This window comes from Gastrolobium bilobum, unplaced genomic scaffold (assembly GCF_033153095.1).
Source record: "Gastrolobium bilobum isolate Gb01-03AN ecotype WA unplaced genomic scaffold, APGP_CSIRO_Gbil_v1 utg52192, whole genome shotgun sequence".
In the NCBI taxonomy this organism is placed as follows: domain Eukaryota; kingdom Viridiplantae; phylum Streptophyta; class Magnoliopsida; order Fabales; family Fabaceae; genus Gastrolobium; species Gastrolobium bilobum.
Genome location: NW_026898862.1, coordinates 32,083 through 52,490, shown reverse-complemented (window position 1 = coordinate 52,490; position 20,408 = coordinate 32,083). Strand labels below are relative to the sequence as shown.

The window sequence follows — 20,408 nt, the reverse complement described above, 5'->3', positions numbered from 1 at the left end:
AATTTTTGGATTCACTAAGAAACGTTGTAGTTGATGTGAAGTAATGATTGGTTCTATGATCTGGTTCCAGAAGAGATAATTATCTTCTGTTAACCTTGCAGAGATCTGAAAATTGAAGAGAGACGATGGATTTTTAGGTTCCATCGTGGTTTTGGAGGTGGATTTGCTTTGACCACCTGCGCTGGCTTCTGTGTTGATTGCAGAAGACATGATTAACTACTGTGTATGGATCATAAGGCTCTTGATACCATAATAGAATTCCTCCATTGAAGGAAAATGTGAGAAACTGAGAGAGATTGAGAGAGAGGCATGAGAGAGAGAGTTAATGTGTAAAATGTATTATCAGAGTAGAAATGAATCGTATATCATGTAAAAGAGTACAAACTCTATATATAGAGCACAAAGCTGACTCAGAGATGAGTTAGCAAATCTAACAAACTTGTAACAACCTAACTGATAGCAAGAGCAGCAGTAATCAGCTGCTATAGGTACAAACTAAGCTATATACATCTAATAATATGTGACGTGGCAAAACCGACGCCGAAGCGAACAGATGCTCACAGTGGTCTTGCCCACAGCTGATTCACCCAACCAACACCGCCGCGCGTTCTGCGCCGTCACGTAGTCGACGAGGCGCTGTAAACAAGAAAGAGACATATAGCAGGCGCATGTTAGCGCCATCGTTGACCTGCGACAACCACGTGCTATCGTTGACCTCTCTCTCTTTCTCGCTTTCTCTCTCTATCCCATGAAGAACCATGGGAACAAGATCGCTGAAGAAGAGGCCCCGTGAGATGCAGGAGAACCCTTCCATGGCAGCCGCTCCTCCTCCACGGCGCAAGCCTCGCGCTTTAACCGCAGTTTCCATTCTTCTTTCCGCTTCTCTCGTTGTTTCCGTCATCGCTCTCTTGATCATTTCGTCGAACAAGTTGCGCGCGTTCCAACGTGGGGTTTCCTATGAAATGGTCACTGTGGTCAATGAGTTCCCTCACGACCCAGAAGCCTTCACCCAGGTCAATTTTTTTGGGTTCAAGATATGTTTTTCAGTTACTGCTTGATATGGTTGGGGATTGGTTTAATTTTATATTCATGTATCTAGTTTTATTAATGCTTTTAATTTTCTGGGTGTTTTATTTTGTTTTGGAAGAGCTGAGAAACAATTTTGATGCAATGCTTTGTTTGCTTGATGGCTGATGATGAGTTAGGCCAATATCTGAATTACTATTAGGCTCTCTTTTTTTCCATACAACCAACTTCTTATGATCAAATATGGAGAGAGGTGTTAGCTTGGGTCTAAGTTAACATGCGAGAGGGACAGGCACACCGCACATGAGAATTGTGACCCGAAAGTTACAGGTTTGAGTTTTGGAAACAAATTCTTTACAAAAAAAAAAAATGTAATGGTGTTGTTGCGGACAATCGACTCTCATCCTTATCTTGGGGGGGGGGGGGGGTGGATTTTCCCTTTATTGTATTTTCAAATAATTATTTGAGGCAGCTGACTCATTTGGGGAGTGAATGTAATGAGGAAGGGTAGGTATTTTAGCTAGGACAGGGGGGATTTGGTGAAAAAGACGGAACTCTGGGTTGAATATTGTGTTGTAGTTTCTTCTATGAAAAGTGTTGCAAAGAAGAAGACCTTACTCTTGAAGGGATATTTTAACCTATCTTCATTAAAGGGTCATTTGTAAGTCCAGGTTTTCTATTGAATATGAAAGAAACTGTTGGTTTCTGTACAAAATGAAGATGAGGAATGATATAAAAGCTAGACTGAATTCATTGGAGAACTTTCTTGGATGCTCTAGCATAAGTAGCACATGATCTTATTGAGCTTTGTGCTAAGCTAAGGAGATATATATTTTAAAAGATTTTATGCATTTATTAGTTAAAGCATGCATTGCTACATTAGTGTAATGCCAAGATGTTACTTTGAGTGTTATTTAATTTGTCACTCATGGAAAAGTAAAATTGCTTGCTTGATTTCAGGGCCTTCTTTATGCTGGAAATGACACCTTATTCGAGTCAACTGGTATTTATGGGAAGGTAATGTTACTGATTTTGTTTGCTCCATTGCCTTTTCTTTCTCTTATTGTTTTTATGAGTTTGATTATCTTTTTGTATTAACTTTTTTCCTTTCTACCGTTGGAGTGGGATTGAAAATTTTGTGTATACTTGGATTTAGATCAGCCAGCATCATTTACATTAATTTGTTCAATTTTCTTTTTCCAAATAATGATTATAAGTTTTAGTTTAGGGTTAATCTTGGCACATTGTTAAAGTTTGTTAACTTGTGACCTGGTGGTCATGGGTTCCAGTTACAGAAAAAACCATTTTGCTGTTGTGATAAGGCTGCACACATCTGAACCTCTCCATGCCCTACAAGGAGCCTTGTGCATTGGGGTGCCTTTTAACAATCATAAGATTTAGTTAAAAATGGATAATGTTATAAGTTGAACATCTGACTGTAAGGTCAAACCTTTTGTCTGGAGTGCTGTTCTTAACAGGATTAATACTAATGACTTGCTACTGACACTGATTAGATTTTTCATGATAGAGGGGACTAAGAGAAAATTCCAAAGATGGAGTGTGGTTGGAGTGGTGAGGTGAATTGTGTAGAGCCAACAGCTGTCACTGGCATACCTTGGTCGTTGCCAATAAGTTCTTGATCAGACCAGAGAGCTGAGTACTTTGAACTAGATTCTGTAGATTAGAGGTGACATGGTGTGAGGCTCCAGAGTCTGGGAAACATTCTAGAACAGGAACAGTAGCTGTAGTCGGCAACAATCCTGGTTGAGTAGTAAGCATAGCTTGTGGGTGGTTGCAGGTATTGAAAGAATCGCTGTTGTTGTTGTGGAGGAGAATATTGAGGAATCGTTGGAGGAGGTAGCATGGGGACAAAGGTCTCACCGAACCAGTGTCAACAGGTTTCAACTTCATGACCGAACTTGTAGCAAAGGTTGCACTGACTGTTACTTTGGCTACCACATCCTTGTTCTCAATTTCCACGTCTATTTGAACGTCCTCAACCTTGATCTGAAGTGTCAGAGCCACCACCAGTCCCATACAAGTTCTGTGTCTAAGTTCATTCCTGTTTCAGTAAAATAAGGGCGAAGAAAGCACTTTGGTTTGCTGTGTTACTCTCTTTCGATGAAGATAGAGCTTGATGCACAATATTGATTGACATAGAATCTGATACTGGGATTTCTTTTTCTTTTTCTCAGATCTCTATTCTTGAGCCATTGAGTTCAATACCAAGGTGTTCAGCAAACTAAGGATTTCGACGACCGTGGATGGTTGTCACGAAGGGATTGTATTTGTTAGAATATTAGATATGATATGATTAGATTTGATTAGATATGATTGGATTCTGTCTTATCCGTAAATAGTCTGACTGTATTCTGACTGTATTAGGATTAGGTTTGGATTAGGTTTGGGCCTTACACTTAAGCCCATTAGGGTCTCTATATATTGTAACTCCCTGACACAGATCAATACACAACGTATTCTTTTACATTTAACTTGGTATCAGAGCTCTTCCGCTCAGAAACCTTGTTTTTTGCTTTAAAAACCTAAGCCCACTGCTTAGGAGTCCTCTTTCTTGCCGTGCGTCCTTCCGGCAAGCCTTCTAGGGCTGTAAACAGCCTCTGAGTGATTTTTCCAAACGCGTCAGCACCTCCGACGGCCACCGGAACCACCGCCCGCCGTCAGAATCACTGTTCAGGCAACCGGAGACTTTTTCCGGCGACTTTTCCGACCAAACTTCACGCGATCAGGACCCTTTCTTCCCGGCGACCAGGTCTGTGGTGGTCCGGTCAGCAACGCATCTCCTACGCGCCGTCACGCGCCACCTGTCTTCACTGCTCGTGGGCTTCACGCGCCACCTTCTGCTGGCGCGTGAGCACTATTCTGGCGGCTTTTTCCGGTCGGTCTTGGACAGAGAAGCTCGCCTTCTCCTCCCCTTTCTGGATTTGTGATTGTTTCTCTGTGGGTCTGACCTTAGACGCATGGTTCTTCTTGATTGGATATCGTTTGCCTTCGTTTACGGCTTTTATATTTTATCTTTAAATGGCAGCAGCATCTCCTGATCTCTCGGAGGTTAACTCTCCTTCTATTGTTGCAAATATAGCTCAGTCAGACAAAGCATCATTTGGTTCAGGTTCGGACTGTGCTGCACTCCAAACCCCTCTCAGGAAGGCTTCTCCTCAGTCTCAGCCTTATACTGGTAATCCCGTTGCTTGTGTTTCTCATTCTACATCACTTGGCACTTGGATATTTGACTCCGGTGCTACCGATCATCTCTGTGGTAATAAGGAACTCTTTACATCTCTTGCTTATTCTGATCATTTACCGTCTTTTACCCTTGCGGATGGAACCAAAGCCCCAGTTTGTGGGATTGGACAAGCTCGTCCGACCTCTACCTTGGCCCTGACATCTGTCTATTACATTCCTGGCATCCCTTATAACTTAATTTCTATTAGTAAGTTGATCCACTCCCTCACTTGCACCATTACTTTCTCTAACCATTCTGTTTCTGTGCAGGATCCGGGTACGGGAAAAATGATTGGAGTGGGTCGTGAGTCACGGGGGCTTTATTATCTGGATGTGCCTCGTCCTTCAGTAGCATGCTCTCTCACAGAATCTCCACAACTTACCCACAGTCGCCTTGGTCATCCAAGTCTTTCCAAGTTGCAGAAAATGGTTCCTCTTTTGTCCGGTCTTCAGTCTTTAGATTGTGTGTCATGTCAACAAGGGAAGCATACACGCTCCTCTTTTGCCAGTCGAGTCAATAAACGAGCTGATGCCCCTTTCTCTCTTGTTCATTCAGATATCTGGGGTCCAAGTCGTACCTTGTCTGTCTTAGGTTTTCGGTATTTCGTTGCCTTTATTGATGATTTTTCCCGTTGCACTTGGACCTATTTAATGAAAAATCGTTCTGAGTTATTTTCCATTTATAAAAAGTTTTCTACTGAGATCAATACTCAATTTGGTGTTTCTATTCGTATTCTACGTAGTGATAATGCTAAGGAATATGTTTCTATTGATTTTTCTAATTTCTTGGCCACACAAGGTACTTTACATCAAACTACTTGTCCTCACACTCCACAACAAAATGGGGTGGCTGAACGTAAAAACAGACATCTCATTGAAACTGCCCGTACCCTTCTTATTCATATGCAGGTTCCTCTTCACTTCTGGGCAGATGCTGTACTCATCTCTTGTTTTCTCATCAATCGCATGCCTTCATCTGTGCTCCACAATGACATTCCTCATAATCTATTGCTTCCAGATGTTCCTCTTTATCCTCTAACTCCACATGTTTTTGGTTGTACTTGTTTTGTTCATGATCTCACTCCTGGTAAGGATAAGTTAACATCCAAAGCCTTTCAGTGTATCTTTCTTGGTTATTCTCGTCTTCAAAAGGGTTATCGTTGTTATTCTCCCGACCTTAAGCATTACTTAGTTTCCGCTGATGTCACTTTTCTTGATCAACAACCCTTTAATTCTATCCCATCTCAGATGTCACAGGTTGATCATGTACTTCCTGTCCCTTTTCTTGACTTGTCTTTGCCAGCTGCAGGTGCTTCTATTCCAGATGAGCAACCTATTGCTTCTATACCTGAGGACCGTCCACTTCTCACCTATCAGCGTCGCAAAACTGTGCCTCCTGTCGACTCGACTCTTGCTGACTCATCGCCCACTGCTGTTGCTTCTTCCCCTCCGGATCCTTCATCAGAGACTCTTCCCATTGCTCAAAGAAAAGGTACACGTACTACTTGTAACCCTTATCCTCTTTATACCTTTTTGAGTTATGACCGTCTTTCTTCACCTCATTTCACCTTTGTTTCTAGTCTTTCTTCTATTTCTATTCCTAAGACCACAGGTGAAGCACTTTCCCATCCAGGGTGGCGCCAAGCAATGTTTGATGAGATGACTGCACTTCATTCCAATGGCACTTGGGACCTTGTTTCTGCTCCTCCAGAGAAGTCTATAGTTGGTTGTCGCTGGGTTTTTACTGTGAAAGTTGGACCTGATGGCCATATTGATCATCTCAAGGCACGTTTAGTTGCCAAGGGTTTTACTCAAATCTTTGGCCTTGATTATAGCGATACATTTTCTCGGGTCGCTAAGATGGCGTCAGTCCGCCTCTTTCTTGCCCTTGCTGCTGTTCGTCACTGGCCACTCCTTCAACTTGACATCAAAAATGCCTTTCTTCATGGTGATTTACAAGAAGAAGATTACATGGAGCAACCACCTGGTTTTGTTGCTCAGGGGGAGTCTGGAAAGGTGTGTCGTCTTCGGAAATCCTTATATGGTCTCAAGCAGTCTCCTCGAGCATGGTTCAGTCGTTTCAGTTCTGCTGTTCAGGCGTTTGGCTTAATCCGCAGTAAAGTTGACCATTCTGTGTTTTATAGGATTACATCTCCTGATAAGTGTATCTATTTGTTAGTCTATGTTGACGACATCATTCTCACCGGAAGTGATCAAGACGGAATTCGTCAGTTAAAACAGCATTTGTTTAGTACATTTCAAACAAAGGACCTTGGGAAGCTGCGTTACTTCTTGGGAATTGAGGTGGCGCAATCAAGACAGGGCATTTCTATCTGTCAAAGGAAATATGCCTTGGATATCCTAGAAGAAACTGGTATGTTGGGGAGTAAACCAGTTGATACACCTATGGATCCTAATGTCAAGTTATTACCCGGACAGGGGGAGCCGTTCTCTGATCCTGGACGTTATCGGAGGCTAATTGGGAAGCTCAATTATCTTACTGTGACTAGGCCAGATATTTCTTTCGCTGTCAGTATGGCCAGTCAGTTCCTTGATTCCCCTTGTGATTCACATTGGGATGCTGCTGTGAGGATCCTCCGATACATCAAAGGAGCACCAGGAAAAGGTTTGTTGTATTCGGATCAGGGAAATACAGAAATTTGTGATTACTCAGATGCCGATTGGGCAGGATCACCCTCGGACAGACGCTCTACTTCTGGTTATTGTGTCTTCTTCGGAGGAAACTTAATCTCATGGAAAAGCAAGAAACAACCTGTTGTTTTCCGATCTAGTGCAGAAGCTGAGTATCGTGCAATGGCAAATACTACATGTTAGTTGATCTGGTTAAAGCAGTTGATTCAGGAGCTTCATCTTTGTGAACAGAAACAACCCATGACACTCATCTGTGATAATCAAGCTGCGCTACATATATCCTCTAATCCTGTTTTTCATGAGAGGACCAAACATATAGAGATTGATTGTCACTTCATTCGGGAAAAGATTCAGTCAGGAGAAATCAAGACAGCTTTTGTCAACTCGTCTAATCAACTAGCAGATGTTTTCACTAAAGCTCTTAGAGGTCCTCGGGTTGAATACATTTGTAACAAGCTTGGTGCTCATAATATATACGCACCAGCTTGAGGGGGAGTGTTAGAATATTAGATATGATATGATTAGATTTGATTAGATATGATTGGATTCTGTCTTATCCGTAAATAGTCTGACTGTATTCTGACTGTATTAGGATTAGGTTTGGATTAGGTTTGGGCCTTACACTTAAGCCCATTAGGGTCTCTATATATTGTAACTCCCTGACACAGATCAATACACAACGTATTCTTTTACATTTAACTGTATTCAACTAGTAAGCCTTTAAGAATGAGTTCGATTTATTCTTCCTCGGAAATAGGATTTACAATCGCCATGTGCACATCACATAGAGCTTTGATTCTGGAAAGATACTCTGGAATCCATCTTCCTCCCTTTTAGATGGAACTCAACTTGGATCGGAGTTTTCGAGCTTTAGATTTCATCAATCCATGGAAGTGCTTGTGGATTTTCTCCCAAGCCTCCTGAAATGGAAAACACCGAGAATGTTGTTAATGATTTGCTTTGATAGCTTTGAAAGGAGCAACAAGCGAAACATTTGCTCTTGGTTCTCCAATTCTGTGTATGCTGAATGGACTCAATCATTCAAACGATCTTCTTCCGCTGCATAATGCAGTGGAATTTCCGGATTGGGTGTAACTGATGCAATTTGACTGCTGGTTCCACAATTTGTTACCAGAAGAAAAAATTGTGAGGTTCACTAAAACTTGATGATTGAAACAGAGCAGTGTTGGTGGTATCTATTAGATAAGACCAAAGCATTTTGAAACTTATATTTATTGTAAAATGTATTCAGAAAATCATGATTAGTTTTGTTTTCTAATTACATTCTAATATTTGTTTTCCTAGACATATAATTAATGTTGCTTTTAATGTATATACATTTAAGCTTTTAATTGTTTGTCGTTTCAGTCATCTGTCCGGAAAGTAGCTCTTCGAACTGGGAAGGTACAGTCCCTTGGTTCTTGAAATCTTCCATGCACTTATTTGAATACTAAGTTCATTTTGATTCCCAATTATTATCTATTTATGAGAATAACTACTGGTGGAAAAAAAACTATGTAGTTGGGTCAATCTGGAGATAAGTTCTGTTATTCTGTATGTACTTATGATTGCAAGTTTATAGGCATAGTTGTTAAGAATTAGTTATATGCTGAATGGACTTTTGTACCGTATGAACAATTTTAGACAAGGAAGTCAGGTCAATGTTTCATTGTCAGATTGCTTGCTGCAGTTGGCTTGTTTGTATTAACAACATTAATTTCTATTATGGATTTACTCAGTCTTTTTTATATTGTTTTGTTTTTGTTCTTTATTTATTTATTTTTTGAGGTTTTGTTATTAAAAAAATGCTTTTAATGTGTTTGTAGAAGGCAACAAGGATTTCTTTATTAGATATGTTTTCCCATTATTCATGCTTGTCCCCACTCCCAGCTTCTGCTATTGTTACACCCACAAAATTTATGAATGTGGCTACTAATTTGATGGATGCAGGTTGCAGGCATATTGCACTTTTTTATATTGCACTTTTTTATATCTCATAAAAAGAAGGATAAACATATACTCGAGGAACTTACTAATATGTTTAGATGCACATCATAATTATGTGTATAAGGTACATTAATAGGGGCGTGGGGGATTTATTAAAGGAATAGAAAGATATGCATGAGTTGGCTTCAGAGTAGATAATGATGGACTGTGAATCATGAAAGAAAAATGACCTTGAAGGTCGAAGCATGTGAGAGGGAAAAACAAAATTTTTCAAGCGGAATAACACATGCAATCAAGATTCATGCTTTAAGACAGCATGATGTTACCTTTGTTTGTGATTCAAACACCAAGGAGATCAGTGTCAGGTTTGAAGGGTTCAAACCCTCTAACGTTAATCCACACCACCCCACGTCAAGATGCAAGAACTCTTCTTGAAAAGCCACCAATTGATCACCACAAAAGCTTGCTAGGCGTCTAATGTGTGAAGGAGGAGGCTAGGTAAAGGTGTTTAGAAGAGTGAAGTTTTCAGCATGAAAGCTTCACAAAAGTGGGGCATGGATGCTCTTAGAAAAGGCTAGGTTAATTCCAAAACACTTAGGGAAAAACCTAACAAAAGTGGCGCACCAAAAGGATGATAGGAAGCAAGGATGCAATCAGATTTTCTTCTCCAAATTCTGATCACAAATGGCGCACATAAAGGGAGAGAAAGGGTGGAGTTGTTGCAATTCAAAATTCCCAACAACCTACCATACAATCCTCATGAGACTAGATCTTTATCTAGTCAAAATTCTAACCTAATGGCCATCATATGGCCAGCCATCTATGCGCCCCATTCAGCCCCAAAAGGGGTCCAGATACGTTGAGCAGTTGCATTCAAATTTGAACCAACTCACTCACTGATTCTCTCAACCAACCAAATCTGATTGGAGCTTATTTGGTTGACTAGATGACACTTATAATCACACCAATTCAGCGCCCCAAACAGCCCTTGGTGATCTCCAAAGATCTCCTCTTGATACAAGGGATTTGTTCCAACAAGATCTTATCTTATCCTTTTGTTATGAAACAACTTTTCATAGCCAATTCAAATTCAAATTCAAACATTTAAATTCAAAATTCAAATTCAAAATTTAAATTCTAAACTCAAAATTCAAATTTCAAAATTCAAAATTCAAATTTCAAATTCAAATTTCAAAATTTAAATATTTGATAATTAATTTAACTAATTAAATTAATTAGTAATGTTTTGGACCATCCAAGCCCACTACATGATCCATGCGCCCTTTTCCCTTTTAGGTGGGCTTCCAAACTTCTTCTTGGGCTAACAACCATTATTAGGCCCAATACCTTTAGTGCTAGATCATCATGACAATAAGGTGTTAGTGTGTGACCCATTAGGTCCAACATATAGCCACTGACATAAATCGGCTCGGGCCCAACAAGCCCACAACCCATTTAATGACAACACAGAGCACTAGCAATGCTTTGTTGCCCCAGAACTAGTTAGATTAATGACTTGATCATCCTATTACACATATTTGGTTGTCGTATGTATTTCCTTTCGTTTCGGTTACCTTCCCTTTAAACCTAGGGTGAGGAAGTGTATCAACCCTTGCGGTTTAGGGTAAGCTTTAATTCGGAATAAGGAATCTTCAATTTACTGACTCTAAAGGCAGATCATCTCATGATCTCTTTTACTATGCATTGATTCCCGAGTCCTGTAAATGTCATCCCGATTTCTCCGGTTTACAGATAACCTAATCCCTTACAGAGATTTGACGAATTCCTTCAGCTTATCACTCTAGGCCTGTGCTCTTTCAGGACATGTCCAAAAGTATACCTATGAGTCTCCATGTTTCAGGCAGACGAGGTATACAATCAAAACATGCCTTCTAGAACACAGTCTAGGTGACAACTTATGGTCTAAGGAAAGACATACCCAAATATTAAGAGACTGCTCTAATGATACTGTTGAGATATATTGTCCCACATTGGTTGTATGTGCAACTAATGTGGAGTTTATAAGGCCTTGGGCACTCCCACCCTTTGAGCTAGCTTTTGGGGTGGTGTATCCCAAAGTTCTTTACATGGTATCAGAGCTTGAGGTTCGTTCCTACCCTAATTCAAATCTGAAATAACCATCCAAACACTTCTATCACCGTCAAACACCTCCTTGAATCTGTCCAACACAGAAACCTAGTCTACTGACCTCCGATCAAGAAAGTGAGGTGACCATTCGACTCAGAAGGATCCGACGAGTCGACCGCCGCTGGACCCATCGCCGTCAACCGCCGCACGCGCCGCCACACGCCGTCACACGCGCGGCCAGTCTCCGGTGCGTGAGCTCCACGCGCCGCCTTCCCAACGTCTTTTTCCGCCGCGACTTGCACAGACCTTCTCGCCGGCTTCTCCCCTTCCTGTTCCAGAGGTCAGATCAAAAATTTACAAAACTTGATTTTTCATCAATGGTCAACCCTTTTGTTTCTATTCATGGCTTCCTCAAAACACTCTTCTGCCTCCTCATCTGCCCCAAATTCTCAGTCCTCTGGAGACAACTTAGGTTTGCAGATCACCAATCACCGGTTGAACGGTAAGAATTTTCTGCGATGATTTCAATCAGTTAAGTTGGTCATTCGGGCAAAGGGTAAGATGGGCTATCTTGAGGGAAGAATTAAGAAACCTACTGAGAATTCTCCTGATTATGACGATTGGGAAATTAATAATTCCTTGGTCATGGCTTGGCTGACTAATTCCATGGAACCACAGATTGGCCAAACCTATCTGTTCTTTGATACTGCCAAGGAAATTTGGGATGCTGTTCAACAGAATTACTCCGATCTGGAGAATACCTCTCAAGTTTTTGAACTGAGAAATAAGTTGAGAGACTTTCGTCAAAGGGGTATGACTGTTACTGAATATTTTACTGCACTAACGAATTTATGGCAGGAATTGGATCTTTATTATGCATATGATCTTAAGGGATTGGAATCTAATACCCAATTTAAAAAACACTTGGAGAAGGAAAGACTGTATGATTTCCTTGCCGGACTCAACCGAGATCTTGATGAGGTTCGTGGTCGAATATTGGGGCAGCGACCGTTACCTTCACTTGCTGACGCCTTTGCTGAAGTTCGTCGAGAAGCCAGTAGACAGAGAGTTATGCTGGGAGAAAAGGAGTCACTTGATAAGCCTGATGATATGTCTGCATTAGCTGCCAACCGTACCATTGACCGTTCCTCCGGAGAATCAAAACGGGATGGTCGTCCATGGTGCACCCACTGCAATAAAATTGGTCATACCCGTGAGAAATGTTGGGAAATCCACGGGAAACCTGCAAATTGGAAGCCCAAAGGACAAAATAAAGGTCGTGCATATCAGGTCTCTATTGATGACAAGGTTGATGAGCCTCATGCATCCTCTGACTCTGATGGTGTCTTTCTTAGCAAGACTCAGTTTGAACAACTTCAGAGACTTTTGACTCAACCTCCTAAGGCCACTAGTCATGTGGTCCAGCAAGGTACAACTTTCCATGTTGATAGTCAAAATCATTGGATCCTTGATTCTGAAGCCTCTGATCATATGACATGTAATCTTGGCTTGTTTTGTTTATACACTCCATATTCTGAACCTTCTCGGGTCAAGATCGCCGATGGCAGTTTTTCCCAGATTGCGGGACACGGAACCATTAAACTTTCTGAGCTGATTACTTTGACATCAGTTCTTTATGTTCCTTCTCTGACTTGTAATCGCATTTCCATTAGCAAGCTCACCTCTGAGTTGCATTGCTTTGCTAAATTCTTTCCACATGGTTGTGTTTTTCAGGAACAGGACTCGGAGAGGATGATTGGCAGTGCTAGAGAGGATGGTGGACTTTACTATTTTGAGGAGGATGTGACTCATGAAGCTGTTTTTGTAGAAAAAAACTCTATGTTTCCTTTTGATTCATGTAATGATGTTATGCTGTGGCATCGTAGGCTAGGCCATCCAAATTTTATTTATCTTTAGAAGTTGTTGCCCAACTTATTTATTAATAAAAGTCCAAGTTTGTTTTCTTGTGATATTTGTCAACTTGCCAAACATACTCGTGCTCATTATCCTTCTAAAGTTCACCATGACTCTTCCCCATTTTCCTTAATTCATAGTGACATATGGGGTCCAGCCTGTGTTAAAAATATTTCAGGTACTCGATGGTTCATTACCTTCATTGATGACCATTCTCGAGTCTGTTGGGTGTATCTTCTAAAGGATAAGTCCGATGCTGCATCCGTGTTTAAAAAATTTCATGCCATGGTTCAAACCCAATTCCAAGTTGCTATACAAATTCTTCGTACAGATAATGGCAAAGAGTATTTTAACTCTATTCTTGGAGAATATCTTTCCCAACATGGCATTCTTCACCAAAGCTCGTGTCCTGACACACCCCAACAAAACGGAGTTGCGGAAAGAAAAAACCGACATCTCCTTGAAGTTGCTCGGGCTCTTATGTTTACCACGAGTGTTCCTAAATATCTTTGGGGAGAGGCAGTTCTCACTGCCTCGTATCTGATAAATCGAATGCCATCTCGCATTCTGAAATTTCAGTCTCCTCTTTCTAGTCTTGTTCGTATCTTCCCTTCCTTCCGAGGTGTCTCCTCCTTACCTCTCAAGTTATTTGGTTGCGTTGTATTTGTCCATATTCCCTCCCATCAACGGTCTAAGCTTGATCCTAAGTCTCTTCAGTGTGTCTTTATTGGTTATTCTCCTACTCAACGTGGCTATAAATGTTATTCACCCTCTCTTCGTAAGGTCTTTGTCTCTATGGATGTCACTTTTTCTGAGAATGACCCTTTCTTCCCCTCGACTTCTCTTCAAGGGGAGTCTATAGGAGTAGATGAAGATCAGTCATGGGAACCTACTGATGCCACAGTATTACCTCTATTTTTGGAAACAGGGGGAGCTACAGAATCCTCACCATCAAGAGCCTCCTCAAAATGGGGACAAGTTTATAGCAGGCGAAAGCCTCCTCAAAGTGTGAATAACCCAGAGCCTCTACACTGCCAGGATTCTAAACCATGTTCTAGTTCCAGCACCCCAATACTTGAGTGTCATGGTGAAAATGATCTACACTTGCCCATTGCTCTCAGAAAAGGTACTCGATCTTGTACTACTCATCCTATTTCTAATCATATTTCATACGGAAAGTTGTCCCCAGGGTTTCGTGCTTTCAATACTATGTTGGATAGTACAAAGATACCGAGAAATATACATGAGGCTCTCAATGATAAAAAATGGAGGGATGCTGTCTTTGAAGAAATGAATGCTTTAGAAAGAAATGGAACTTGGGAGATAGTGACCCTACCCAAAGGAAAACAGGCAGTAGGATGCAAATGGGCGTTTACAATAAAATTCAATGCAGATAATAGCATCAACAGATACAAGGCAAGATTGGTTGCAAAGGGTTTCACTCAGACTCATGGGATAGATTATCATGAGACTTTTGCTCCGGTTGCTAAAGTCAATACCATCCGAGTTCTCTTATCTCTTGCTGCCAATCTAGATTGGCCTCTGCAACAGTTAGATGTGAAGAATGCATTCCTAAATGGTGACTTACATGAAGAAGTCTATATGGATCCTCCACCTGGTTTTGAAAAGGGAAATGGATCAGTGTGTAAACTAAAAAAGTCTCTATATGGATTGAAACAATCTCCCAGAGAATGGTTCGACAAATTCTCACAAGCAGTCAAAAGAAGAGGCTTCATTCAAGCACAGACTGATCATACTCTCTTCCACAAACACTCTAAGGATGGTAAAATTGCTATTCTTATTGTATATGTAGATGATATAATTCTTACAGGTGATGATATTGAGGAATTGAACACCTTGAAGAAATTTCTAGCAACTCAATTTGAACTCAAAGACCTTGGCACTCTCAAATATTTCCTTGGTATGGAAGTTGCTAGGAGCAAAACAGGCATCACTCTAACACAAAAGAAATATGTTCTAGATCTTTTGTTGGAAACAGGAATGTTAGGGTGTAAACCTGCTGAGACACCTGTGGAACCTAATACCAAGTTAGGTATTGAAGATGGGAATGAGGTGGATAAAGAACAATATCAGCGATTGGTTGGTAAACTAATCTACTTATCTCATACGCGTCCTGACATTGCCTTTGCGGTGAGTATGATTAGTCAATTCATGCACTCACCCAAGGAGAAGCATCTTAGTGCAGTCTATAGGGTGCTTAGATACCTCAAGAATACTCCAGGAAGAGGATTATTCTTTAAAAAGGGGTATAAAAGGACAATTGAAATCTACACTGATGCAAATTGGGCAGGCTCATCAGTAGACAGGAGATCTACCTCAAGCTATTGTACCTATGTGTGGGGAATCTTGTTACTTGGAGAAGCAAAAAGCAAACAGTGGTTGCAAGAAGTAGTGCTGAAGCAGAATTTCGAGCTTTAGCTCATGGAGTTTGTGAAGGAATTTGGTTGAGAAGACTTCTTCAAGAGTTGAAGATTTCATATTCCCTACCAATAAAACTATATTGCGACAACAAGGCAGCTGTTAGCATTGCTCAAAATCCTGTGCATCATGATCGAACAAAGCACGTGGAAGTTGATCGTCACTTCATCAAAGAAAAATTAGATGATGGAAGTGTGCGTTTGATATATGTTCCAACCAAAGAGCAAACGACAGATATTCTTACCAAGGGCCTACACCGTCCAGCATTCAAAGACTTGATTGGCAAGTTGGGAATGATCAATATTTACCTCCCAACTTGAGGGGGAGTGTAGAAAATCAGAATTCAAACATGTTTCCGTTTTTATTTCCTATTAATTAGGATTGATTATGATTGATTAGGATTGATTGTGATTGATTAGAATTGATTGTGATTAGGATTGATTAGTCATCGCTTAGTCATTCTTAGCGATTCTTTCTTGTATAAATACTCACTCATGTAAATTATTAAATATCAATATACAAAACTTCTTTTCAATATGGTATCAGAGCTTGAGGTTCGATCCTCACCGCCCCCCACTTTAAAGTGGAATTAAAAATAAAAAGCACAAAAGGTAAACCAAAAATTGGGCCTGTGCAATCCACGCTTCAATCCCAAAGGGCTCTTGCGTGAGGGGGCGTGTTGAGATATATAGTCCCACATTGGTTTTATGTGCAACTAATGTGGAGTTTATAAGGCCTTGGGCACTCCCACCCTTTGAGCTAGCTTTTGGGGTGGTGTATCCCAAAGTTCTTTACAGATACTTTTGTAAGATTTCCGCATAGAGTCTCTTTGTGGGTCTGTTCAGTGCGAGCTATATCCTTATAGGTCCACCCACGACTTTAGCTAAGACATCTCCATATCTGTAGCTCATGAGGTCTTTACCTTGTATCTGAATACAAGTAGATAAGTCGTGCTAGTCTTATCCGAGATTACTGATCCCCATTCTCAGTGTCTCTAGACTAGAACATAAAATTAGGAATAAACATCCGGTATCCTTAAATCCTCATGATCGTGATCTCATCACAGATACTCAATAGATACCTATTTTATTCCAAGGGGTTTATCCAGTTACTCATATAATATATTAACATTAATATTGAGACAAAATATGAAACAGAATAAAGAGTGCTTTTTATTTATTTGCGACAATATAAAAAGGTCCACATATGTCCTAATCTAATCAAAAGATTGTCTCTAGGACATCCATATACTAACAAATCACAGGTTTAAAAACAGTAGTGTGCTGGTGAGTTAACAAACAAAATAGTGGTAATAATAGATACTGGCATTTCTCAAAAGGGAGATTTTAAAGGTATGCCTCATAATTTCAAGAGATTATTACTAAGAAGATTGGTCAATCACATGTGATGTAAAATAATAAAGAAATGAACTTAGAGAATGCATTTAAGAATTTGTTTGTATTTATCTTTTCTTCCTTTGATCTTGCTGACAGATCTTTTCTTTAACACTACTGGATATACTCCAAGAAAAAGAACTTAATAAACCATATATGTAAGATGTATTTTTGCTATGCCACTAGGGTATTTGCAATTAGAATTTTGACCTTTCCATTAAGGTACAGATGTATTTATGTAGGAATTGTTCATATCAATGTAGCATGCTTATTATGAACGATATAATATTCGACATTGTTACAAACCAACTCTCCCAAAAGCTGAAGCTATCAGATGAAGGCATATAAATGGTTTTATTTTATCATTAACAAATTTATATTATATCTAACAGACCCCCTCATACAAGATCCCTTTGGGCTTGAAAATGGACAATGTACATAGGCCCACCTAACTTGTATTGAAACTCAACTTCTTTTTATTAGAAGATTGGGGCAGCAAGATCGAACTTTGAACCCATTGGTCATAGAGGATATGTTTAGAGATATAATAAAATGTTAGATATAAATCTATTAATGACATAATAAAACCATTTATATGCCTTCACCCCCGACAACTTAATCTTTCGGGAGAGTTGTTTTGTGACAGATATTATGGAATTTATGTAAATTTCATATATTGATAATTTGTGCTACATGCAGGTTGAGGATCTTCAGAAGATGGATGATTCTTTATTTGGGGAAGGTTTAACTCTCCTCAATAATAGGTGTGCAAGGCAAATTATGTTGCATTTTGTTCTTATATGTAGATCACCAAACTTAAACAATGGTTCTACTTTCGGTGCATAGGGAGATGGAAAAGACCAATTGATTGCCAATTTTGGTTGCTAGACATTAAAACTGCATAGTAACTCCCTGATTTTCTGCAATCTTGCAATTTTATTCCGTTGTTACTGGATGTTGTAGGGGATGTTTACTTTAAGTCTATCTAGATATAATGTGCTTTTGGCTTAAACACTTGATATTGAGTCATTAATCACTATTTTTTCCCCTTACATTTGATAGTTGCGTTTACTTTATCTGTTGCACATTTTGTAGGCTGCTCCAAGTAACATGGTTGCAGAAAACTGGTTTCATATATGACCAAAAAAATTTAAGCAAAGTTTGTTCCTTTACCTTGCACTCGTAATCTTTTGTCTTTGTATTGGTTTGAGTAGCTCCTACTTTTTGAATTTGCAATCTGTTTATTATTCTGCATAATTATATAAATATATTATGCAGCTAGGGACATTTAATCATGAGATGAATGATGGTTGGGGTCTGGCAACTGATGGAAAAGTCTTGTTTGGAAGTGATGGCAGTTCAACATTGTATCAACTTGATCCTCAAACATTTAAAGGTCTGTCTCTTAATTGAAATTTTATTCCTTTCCTTTTACCATTTGTATTCCAAACCCTTCAGCTTTCAAACTTGACAATACTTTGTTTTCCTTGCATTTTCACGGAATTTATCTTGCCCTCATTGATATAGCTGTGTCAAAACAAGTTGTCTACTATAAGGGTCATCAAGTACACAATCTCAATGAATTGGAATATATAAATGGTGAAGTTTGGGCAAATGTTTATCTGGTATGTCCTTGCATGTTCATCTATGATTGTACTTGGATAAAATAATCTCTTTCCCTAAAATTCTGCAAAATGAAGACAAATATTAGCCATGTATGCAATTATGCATGATGTCTGTGGCCCAAGGTTCTCTGTTATACTGGACTCTGAGTTTGATATTTCATTGTGTAGACTGACTGCATTGTAAGAATCTCTCCCAATGATGGGGGTGTTCTTGGATGGATTCTCCTCCAAAATTTAAGGTATGGCTTCTTTTTCCTTCTCTGCATACAAACTAATTACTTAATGCTTATGTGTATGTCAATGACATAATAAGTAAAGTAAATCCCTTAATTTGGTCCTCGAAAGGTTAGAAACATTAAATTGGTTCTCGATGATCTTCTTTTTTTTTTTTTTTTTTTTGGATTATTTTGATGCCAAAAAATTAACATTCGAGGGCCAACTTGATGTAATAATCTTTTGAGGACTAAAGTAGGGGTTTTCCCTAATAATTATCTTTGTCCATTTGTTGCTTAAAGTTACATTTAATTTTATAATATGCAGGAAAGAACTTATTGAAGCTGGGAATAATGTAAGGAACCTCAGCCTTTTGATATTTGGAGATAAGATTTTTGTCCTATTATTCAGTGTGTACATTTTACATTTTTATTGTGCAGCAATAATTTAAAAATAGGGTAAAAAAAGGGTGCTTTAAACAGTGAAAAATCTTTTATTCCTGTTTCGAGATCAACTTGTCATTAGAGGTAACTGTTGCAATTAACTGTTGCACATTATTAATTGCTTATGGGTACATCTTTTATATTTTAGGCTATTGATGTTTTGAATGGGATAGCATGGGATAGTGAGCGGGAGCGGGAGCGGATTTTTGGTAAGCTCCAGTTATTAGTTTATTATATTGTTGTTCAAACATATCGTTCCATTCCATCCATCTAACACTTATTATTATTATTATTTAGCATGACATCCGATAAAAATTGGGATGAAAATGGAAGTGACCTGACTGCAGAATCCAACTATTATGTTTTACTAATAAATGTTAAAATGGTATGCATAAGAATACAGAGTTTAATAAATTAGCCAGGAACAGGTAAAATGTTAAACATTCCTTTTCCTTTAGGAATTTCCTAGTAAGCATTAATAAATGAAAGCTAATTTTCTTGCTTTCCCCTTTCCATTTCCAGTTTAGTAAGTTTATGTAATCTATGTCTTGCTTGCAGTGACCGGAAAACTGTGGCCAAAGCTGTATGAAATCAAGGTTTCTCCTATAAAGAAACCAATTGAAGAAGGGGTCGTTGAACAGCTCTGCTTGCGTAGGCCTTTCAGTTTTACATGATATTAGCTGTTTCTGCATTAGTTTTGATATCTATCTGGAAGAATTGGGAGCTAAACTTAGTTTTAGAAATGTTACTATGGCATGGTCATTTTCTAAATATATTCAGTTGAGAGAATACCTTAACCTTTCTAGTATCATTCTTATGTAGCAGATCAAGAATTTTATTAAGGCAATATACAATGAGAGAGGTCAATCAGTCCTTCTGTATGATCGTGCAGAGGATGTAAGTAACGGGGAAGTGTAGAACAAAGGTAATTTGAGAGTCATACTGAAAAAGAATGGAAATACAACCCCCAAAAAATGGAAAAAAAAGAATGGATGGCTTTAGTGGTTAAGTTCTTTAATTGCTAGTGTTATCACAAATTGAGACTTCTGGGTTCACCATATATTGATGTGTAGATACTATATTGTATTATGCATTGTGGTGGCGGCGTGTCCACAGGAAAGGCTATCTATGAATATTTTAATAATTTGATAAAACTCTTCCAAGAGAAGTATTTTTTTTGCTGTTTGATGTAGTATTCAGTACAAATAATTTTTTCCGTTGAACATAATATTTAAGATTCAAGGTTTTCTTCTTAAAGATGTGCTTTATTTTTCCATAGTCAAGTCAAAGTCCTTAATTTTATATTCATTACTGATAGCAACCGAAACGTTTCCCTCTCTAATTTCATCTCTATTTTTGGTGGAAAATATTTCTGTTTTTATTTTTGACGAAATATTTTTCGTAAAATAAATCTGTAGATAATC

The 20,408-nt window shown here is 39.1% G+C and overlaps 1 protein-coding gene across 1 annotated transcript; it reads left to right on the top strand.

The window, feature by feature from the left end:
• Positions 1–452: 452 nt before the first annotated feature.
• Positions 453–20,101, top strand: LOC133284748 (glutaminyl-peptide cyclotransferase). Its single transcript, XM_061481815.1, has 11 exons — positions 453–1,013; positions 1,987–2,043; positions 8,290–8,325; positions 17,403–17,467; positions 17,799–17,862; positions 17,982–18,099; positions 18,231–18,328; positions 18,497–18,567; positions 18,869–18,896; positions 19,133–19,193; positions 19,543–20,101. Exons 1-11 carry the CDS (start codon positions 759–761, stop codon positions 19,656–19,658), a joined length of 969 nt encoding a protein of 322 aa, XP_061337799.1. The 5' UTR covers positions 453–758; the 3' UTR covers positions 19,659–20,101.
• Positions 20,102–20,408: the final 307 nt, after the last annotated feature.

Bases quoted from the DNA above. Each gene is read 5' to 3' on its own strand.
- LOC133284748 (XM_061481815.1), top strand. From the start codon at position 759: ATGGGAACAAGATCGCTGAAGAAGAGGCCCCGTGAGATGCAGGAGAAC. The intron at 17,863-17,981 runs GTTTGTTCCTTT...TATATTATGCAG, and splicing joins ACCAAAAAAATTTAAGCAAA to CTAGGGACATTTAATCATGA. The intron at 18,568-18,868 runs GTATGGCTTCTT...TATAATATGCAG, and splicing joins ATTCTCCTCCAAAATTTAAG to GAAAGAACTTATTGAAGCTG.